Here is an 8,589-nt window from a genome sequence, read left to right on the forward strand (position 1 = left end):
TTTTTCTTTAAAAAATAGTATATTACTCCTTTGCCCATTAAAAACAGCAACTGATGATTCCTATTTCAACTTTTGCTCATTTATATACAAACGGATATGATCAATACTAAGGTGATAGGCCATCAACTACCATTACACTAAACTTAATAATTGATCATCTAAAGTCTTCAACAATATTTTTAGACATGCTTAAAATAATTTAACATATTTTTTATATTTTATGTCATGTACTTGCTCCAATTATTGCTTTTTTTATGGATGAGAAAACTGTAAAGGTGCAAAAAGTATTGCAAACAAAATCTTTCCTTTAAGCCAAAGAATCACAAGATCCTCTCCCTTCTTCGACCCAAAGAATCCCATTCTTACTTCCTTTCAATGCAAAGAATCACAAAATCGAAATATTCTTAAAAATAATTTACCAAACTTTAATGACACAAATCTTCAAGAATTGTATAGAAAAATAACTTGTATTTAATTATTATTGTAATTAATTAATATAATGCATAGTACTATTAAACTAATAATACATTTAAAACACAATCTTGGAATGAATCACTCATTCTATTTCTTACTCCATCTCTTTAGCTACTCCATTACGCCATTCCTTTCCATCCAAACAACCAAACAGATCATCAAATTATACACCCACTTTCATCCAAGATTCTTTTCAACACGTGCGTTTATTGTCCTTTCCATTACAACCATAAAAGCACGATATACAACCCATAAAGAATCAATTCCAAAGAAAAAAAAAACGAAGCTTTTAATTAAATAATTTGGTTAAAAAGATCTGGATTTTATTATGATGTAGTCAATCAATATCAATGGCTACAAAAAGAATAAAAGAACCCCTCCAGAAAGGAAAGCAGCAGGAGATTTTTGTGACATTTTTCATCTCACAAAAACTGTTAACATCAAGATGTACATCGAATTAAAAAAAAAAAAAAAAAAAAAAAAAAAAAAAAAAAAAAAAAAAAAAAACCGGTTCACGTGCCAATCACGCCCCAATTTGAGGCCTGCACAAAGAATATTATACTTTTTTCATCTAAAAATATGGGTCAATTTTTCTGCTGCTTCCACGTGTTGTTAAAACTTAGAAAAAAAAAACCCGATTTGGATCCAAGTTAGCGTAGTCAAATCTTTAGTCAACCCGACCCGTTACGTTTTCCAACCCGATAATAATTGATGGGCCTTTAACTTTAAGCCGCTTTGGACCGGTTTCTAAACTGCTTTTTCCCGGTTCGTGGTACACATTATCATCCGTTCCGGTTTTCTTGTACTTGATCGAAATGGAAGTGGGGTTCGCTTTTTGTACTTTTTTTAATCGTTTAAGCCCCTATTGATACAAATCTTAGATTAATAATTAAAAGCACTACACAAATATAAAAAAGTTGGAATTTTTTTATAAAAAAATGTTTACCTGATTTTCGAAATTTGAAGGAACGGAATCGTGTGTGTTTTTGTTCTCCGATTTTGACCGGCGTTTGACCCTAAATGTTTCGGAATCGGAATCGGAATCATCGGTTTCTTTATATGTATTTCTAACATCCACAGGGTAAGAATTACTATTATCTGCATGTACCTAGTATAACAAAATTCTTTCTTGTGTTAGAAACTTAGAATTTAGATCTCATCCATTGAAGGGTATTTTTGTCCGAAAATTAAGAGTCTGTTTGTTTTGGATTGAATAGAATGGATAAACAAAGATGAAAGTTTAATGATTAATCTTACATGGTTAATTAAAGAGATACTCTCCGGTTTACAAGTATCAAATATTTCATCTGTACGATTCCATTCCTTCCTTGATTCCATTCCGATCTCACAATACGGAACATACGAATCACCTTCTATTACCGGATACATTTTCGATAACAGAATCATATCATTAGCAATTACAGATTGCTCTTTAACCAAATTCACAACATCTTTCTCCTCCTCAAACCTCCTCGCCACACTTTCCAATTCCAAGATATCTCCTCTCACAGAAACCGTAAACCCATCTCCACATGGTAACCCGAGCATGTCCAACTCTGGAATGGAATCACACATTCCGATCATAATCATAAAACAAAATAAAAGTAACAGAAGTTATAGTTTAAGTTTAAGTTTTTAACATACCATGACGAAGGCATACAGGGTGTAGATAGCAATTACAGTTGATATACGCAATGTAACAATCACGTTTACAAATGCTGCAAAGAATAGTTCCATGGGAATGAATGGAATCACCATTGAAATGTTTTGATCTTGTTAGATTCCAACGGATTTGGTGTTGGAATCGGATTAAGTTCACGAATGCTGCTTTGATGTTTTGGTGAGATATCATGTCTGTCGAAGATTCCGATTCCGGTTTCGATTCCGATTCCGATTCCGGAGTTGAATGAAGAATCATGGACTCTTTGCATAAAAGTTCTTCATGTGGAAGGAGAGGTGTACGATTTAAAAGGGCATATCGATGACTAGCTATTGACCCCAATAAGAACCAATCACCTATTGCAAAATTCACAGCTTCACTGCAATTGAAACCTAAGGGAAAATTTTCATGGAATTATTGGAAAATGGAAAATGGAAAATGGAAAATGGGATGATGTTATTGTTATACCATGACTAAATCCTGCATGATATGCTCTAGGAAAAGTGACAACAAATTCCCCAGGCTTTTGAACAGCTTTGTAAACTGGAACACTGTGATCTGATAAAATAGTTGGAGGAAATAAGGTTGTCTTCCCCAAAAGAACATCAAAAGCACCATCTTCTCCATCAGTTGATAGAATATCATGAGTGTAAACATTTTCCCTAACCACCTTTTCAAAATCCAAAGCTGCATGTCCAGGAACACCATACCATGTTTTTGCAGCTCCACAGTGATGATAATTCATGCTGCAAAATATGTCAGGTATCATGAGATTATACTTTGAAATGTCTACCTAATTATAGTAATTAAAAACTTAAAATTGCTTTGTATTTGGATGACATTGCTATAATTAGTAAGATTTTTGAAGTGTCTACCTATATAAGTAATGGTCTTCTACATGCCAAGCAAACATGCTGAATAGCATCCCAATGTAAAGCATAGGCTCAGTAACACCCTGAAAATATAGATAAAATAGATAAGAAATGGATATAATCATATAAAGAATAAAAAATATTCAGAATCAAGAAATGGGAAATTATCAAAATACCGGAATTGTTGTTTCAAGGAGACGTAAAATGGATCTTGAAAGCCTTGAAACTTTCTGAAATAAGAAAACAAAATGGAGGTTAAAGTAAAGATTTGTTACAATGATTGTTGAAATAAATATTCTCAAGATAACAAGAAATAAAACAAACAAACAAGATGATTGTAATTTGTAACACTTCCACCATTTGTTATTTGAAAGTTTAATGACTAAAACGAAATGAAAACCTTTAAATTCCAATTGCTATTAGCAAGTTGATCAGTGGGAGAAGATGAAAAAGCACTTCCATCAACATCACAAGCATATTCAACACTTTCTGTCTTTCCACAAGCAATTTCATGCCAAAATTCTTTTTCCACATATGTAGCAGGAAGACATCCAGCACTATAATATCTACGTGCAAAAACCTTGTTCGCCATTTTCTCATAATCACGGAATGTATAATTTCTGATGAATAAAACTCATTGCTTAATCTCAATAAAGATTGCATACTTATTGATTATAATAATACATCAATAATATCATATGGGAAATTGGGAAATTGGGAACCCACCTTCCACTCATGAAGAATGTCACCTTATCTTCGGTATTCCACTCAGCAAGACGAAGAGGTTGAACTCTTGTGGTAAATTTAAAACCAGATTTCTCTCTCATTAGAACTATTCCAGCAGGAACTGAAGCACTTAAAGGTGAAACAATCTTGCATATACCTGAAAACAAGGGGAAAAGAATCAAAGATGATCAATTTAGAGATTATTATTTATAAAGATAATCCGTGAGTTCTAACTTTTAATGAAGTATTACCAAATCTTGAAGCTTCTGGAGAGATCTTTTGGAGATAAACAAGAGGGTCCTCGAACTCTTCTTTAGTTGGAAAGTATACTGGACATTCTGGGATTTTATCTGTCCAATCAAGATTATTTGGGTCAAACTTGTCAGTCTTCCACTTTGACATAGCATCAGTGGCAGGAGGTTGAAGATAGGAGTCCAGATTGCTGAATAATCTATCACCACAAGATGTAGAACCTCTTAATGAATCTCCTCCACTTCTGGTCATTAGGTTAGACACAAATGGAGCATCATTCATAGTACAAGCTTTCATCCGCTGAAGCCTCTTATGCTTCAGAAATTTCAATGTGTCCTCTCTGGAGAAACAAACCCTTCCTTCCACCTGATGAAACCACATGATAAGTGTGAATACTGAATTCATCAATACAATCAAGAGTTCATAAATGATGAACAAACTAACAACAGATATAGATAAGTAGAACAATTGATTGGAAAATTCAACCAATTTCCCTTGTTATAATCCATAGAGAAGCTATAATTGTTCACTTTCAGTTTGCTACTGCTTTGTCGGCTTTTAAATGACTCTAGGTATCTTATAATTTTTGGTATTTGTTGTTTTGAGAATTCGATTTCATCTCTTCATGAAGAGGATGTAGAAAAGAAATTAGTGGCTAAAAACCCACCTCCATACAGAATTGAACTACACAAAGTCAAACAACCGTCTTTGAACAGTAAAACCAACAAATTCCTAACAACATTTGAATAGATGAAAAGCAAGTGAACAGTTTTATTTTCAGGTATGAGAAGGTCAGGAAATTGTAAAGTAAATAGATGATTTACAAAACTCAAATAAAACCAAAAAATATATTTCATATTATGATTGAAATTACAGCGCAATTCCATTTAGCAGATAAAACAAAAGAAGAATTTCCATTGGAAGGTGAACGAAAACACAGATTCTCCAAAATTTGCCCCATCGAAAAAATATTTTGAAGAATAACAAAATGCTAGAGATCTCAGGGACGAATTATTCCCCAAAAGGAGATAAATTAACATAATTACAGATAAAAAATATTAATGACGTAATCATACCATCTCATTCCGAACTTTCTCGCCGGAACTCTCCGTCTTCTCTCACTTCACCAAACACAAACAAGCGAAATAGAAGAACAAAAGCGGTAACACAACGACAAAACTCAGCCTTAAATCACGATCTTCTCCGTTATCAGCCACATTCCCTCCAAACGACCTCCGACGTCGAGATCGGACAATTTCCACCTGTTAAAACTCTGCAATCTCAGAAAACCACTCAATGTCAACACCGGTATCTCCAATCCGAATGTGTGTGAACGTTCACGTCAGGAATTGTCCTTCGGCAAAGACTAGCGGAGTAAACACCGGGAAACAAGCGGTTTACCGGCGACAGAGAGCAGTTTTCCGGCTGCCTGGAGAGAGAGAGAGAGAGAGAGAGAGAAAGAAAGAGGAACAGTAGGTGAAATCCAGAAAGAGTATGGCTTTAGAAAACCGAAAAAGAAGAGAGAGAGGATAATTTATAACTTTATATATAATTTTTTAATTTTTTGCCATAATTGTAACCACTTTATTTTTTTAATAAGTTTATTATTTTAAAATAGAAAAAACAGAAAAAATAGTTGTGAATAATGAATGAAGTGGCGGTTGGTTAGGCTTGTTCAACCAAACGCACCCTTTGTTGCCGCCTCGAAACGCGTCGTTTTAATGCTCACTTGTTTTTCCGATACTGTTTTTCCGAAATTACCCTCAAACCATGGGTTCTTTATCTTTAGTTATTTTTGGGCTAACAGGATATTAAAGAGTAGGTTAATCACAAATTCACTAAAATTTGTGGATGATTAGATTTATGGCCATATTTTTGGCAATCAATAAACAAATTATTAGGTTAGAAGAAATAGTGGCTTTTTTGTCACACTAAATTTCCTATCATTTAGGCAACGCATCATATTTTTTATATTTTTTCAAAATCTTGTCCTTTATGAGAGTTATTATCATTTTACATATGGAGTATTTTAAAATTATTAGAAAAAAATAGGAATAAATCTGAAATTTGTACTTTCTCTCTCATACGCCTAGAATTGTTGAGAGCTTGTCGAGCTCATCTTGTTGAGGATAAGAAGCAGTGTTTCCTTAAAACTGTCGAGTACATGTCATCTTAACGATGGGTACGATCGAGCCACTCTTTCTAGCTTTATTAAAATATTTTTGTTATTGAACATATATAGAGGCAAAATAATAAAAGAACAAAAGAAAAATATGAATATATAATTAGTTTTTCAATTTTACAAAAAATTCTAATGGATAGTTAATTATTTAAATTTAAAAAACTACCATGAATTAAGTACTTGAAATTTTTAAAATTTTGAAGTTTCAAAATACAAAATTTAAAACTTTGATATGGATTTAAATGTGTGTAGTATTATTTTAAAATTCTCATATAAATATTAAAAATTCGTAATGTTATTTTAAAATTTAATATGAATATTAGACTTATACAATATTATTTTAAGATTCTAATAAAATATTAAACTTGTAATTATTTATATATTTCATTACAAACAAATAATAGAAATTCATATTAAAATGTTGATTCAAAAGTTAAGTTATTTACACAAAAATAAACTATATCAATTCATTGAAAAATATTAATATGATAAGGAACATAATATTCATGTGTGAATATTAACCACGACCATTAGACAATATATTCTTTTTTGCCGTAAAACCCTCCAACGTATCGGCACAGATGAATATAATGTTCATATGTGAATAAATATATCCATATATGAATATATAAAGTATATTCATATATGAATAAATATATGTATATTCTCAAGTGATTATATATATATATATATATATATATATATATATATATATATATATATATATATATATATATATTTCAAGTGATTTGTTCTCGTGTTTTCGATTTAACAGTTGTTTTTATTTGAACATTCTCATATATATATATATATATATATATATATATATATATATATATATATATATATATATATATATATATAAGTCCTTAAATTTTGGAAAAAAATTTAATAAAGTTTTAAATTTATTTTTTTGAAAAGAAAGTCTTGATTATATAACTTTTTGAATATGATATCCTAAGAAACCGAGTAATTTATTCACTTTATCCTTTTGTGACTTGTTTAGCAGGTCATGAGACCAAATCGTTATTTTTTTCAAAATAATAGAACTTTTCTATAGATTTTGTCAAAATTTAAATATAATATATAAACGTATTTTTACGTATTTATATCTATTTTTTGTATTTATGTATTTCTTTTAAGTTTTTATATGTATATGTTTATGTATTTTTTATTTTAAATGTATAGACATATTGTTTTACGTATTTTTAAGTATTTTACATATTTTTTATGTAAAGTTTTGTGTGTTATTTATTTATGTATTACATATTTATATGTATATTTATATATTTATGTATTTCTTAAATTTTTTTATATAGATGCTTATGTATTTTTATGTATTTTAAATGTATAAACATATTTTTTACATATTTATATGTATATTTAAATATTTTACATATTTTTTAATGTATTTTTATGTGTTATTTTTTATGTATCATGTAGTTATATATTTCTTAAGTTGTTTATATATTTTGAATGTATAAATGTATTTTTTATGTATTGATGTATGTTTAAGTATTTTACATATTTTTTATGTATTTTTATGTGTTTTTTATGTATTATATATTTTTACGTAATACATATATATATATATATATATATATATATATATATATATATATATATATATATATATATTATCGTGGCGAAAAAAAACAAATTTCGTAAAATAATTGAAGTTATATACCAACTTAATTACCCATTCGTCTTAGACGATGCTAGGAGTGAAGAAAATTGATAATTGACTTGGAAAACAACTTCAACCTTAGGCTATTAGGTATATATACCACATCGTCATGCCAAAAATACTAGACGATGCTAGGAGTGAAGAAAATTGATAATTGACTTGGAAAACAACTTCAACCTTAGGCTATTAGGTATATATACCACATATTCATGCCAAAAATATTGTCACATCAATATTACTTCCTTAAGTATATATACCACATCACCATGTCAAAAGTATTGCCACATCAATATTACTTTATGGTCGCTTTACTTAAAATATAGTTAACACTCCACATCGTTGTATCATTTGTTTTTCAATTATTTTTTACATGTAGACACTAACGAGTTTCATTAGGGTTGGGTCGTCATTAGTTGTTTTGGAAGCAAGTCAGCGGGACCCCAGCCAGGGACTTTGCCCCTTGGACCCCGCTAGGGGCGCTGCCCCTAGAACCCGCCAAAGGGGTGCCGCCCCTTTGGAAACCCCGGACCCAGGGGCGCTGCCCCCGGACCCCTGACTTGTCGTCGAACCGGCTTCTAATTCGATCTTATACATGCGTGCACTCCGCACCAACCCATACATATATTGTAATTCTGCTAAGCATTTGTATGGTAAACTGATAGAATTTTATCATTCAACTGACATATGCGATGAACGTCATTGGAAATTGCTTCCGTTTTTTTCGTTTAAAAGAGAA

At 30.8% G+C, this 8,589-nt stretch overlaps 1 protein-coding gene across 1 annotated transcript; it reads right to left on the reverse strand.

The window, feature by feature from the left end:
* Positions 1-440: 440 nt before the first annotated feature.
* On the reverse strand, positions 441-5,501 carry LOC145119848 (lysine-specific demethylase JMJ13-like). Its single transcript, XM_079055612.1, has 11 exons — positions 5,061-5,501; positions 3,984-4,350; positions 3,733-3,889; positions 3,407-3,626; positions 3,183-3,236; positions 3,010-3,089; positions 2,603-2,880; positions 2,119-2,526; positions 1,732-2,030; positions 1,421-1,582; positions 441-1,336 (listed from the first exon to the last, which is right to left on the reverse strand). The coding sequence occupies exons 1-11, from the start codon at positions 5,061-5,063 to the stop codon at positions 1,142-1,144; spliced, it is 2,223 nt and encodes a 740-aa protein (XP_078911738.1). The 5' UTR covers positions 5,064-5,501; the 3' UTR covers positions 441-1,141.
* Between the last annotated feature and the right edge of the window lie 3,088 nt (positions 5,502-8,589).

Source organism: Lactuca virosa, chromosome 6 (genome assembly GCF_052849685.1).
Source record: "Lactuca virosa cultivar CGN04683 chromosome 6, Lactuca_virosa_CGN04683_v6, whole genome shotgun sequence".
NCBI classification, from domain to species: domain Eukaryota; kingdom Viridiplantae; phylum Streptophyta; class Magnoliopsida; order Asterales; family Asteraceae; genus Lactuca; species Lactuca virosa.

Coding starts and splice junctions, on each gene's coding strand:
- LOC145119848 (XM_079055612.1), bottom strand. Junction 3,237..3,406: donor ATAGCAATTGGAATTTAAAG/GTTTTCATTTCG, acceptor TTCTTATTTCAG/AAAGTTTCAAGGCTTTCAAG. Junction 3,090..3,182: donor TCCTTGAAACAACAATTCCG/GTATTTTGATAA, acceptor CTATATTTTCAG/GGTGTTACTGAGCCTATGCT.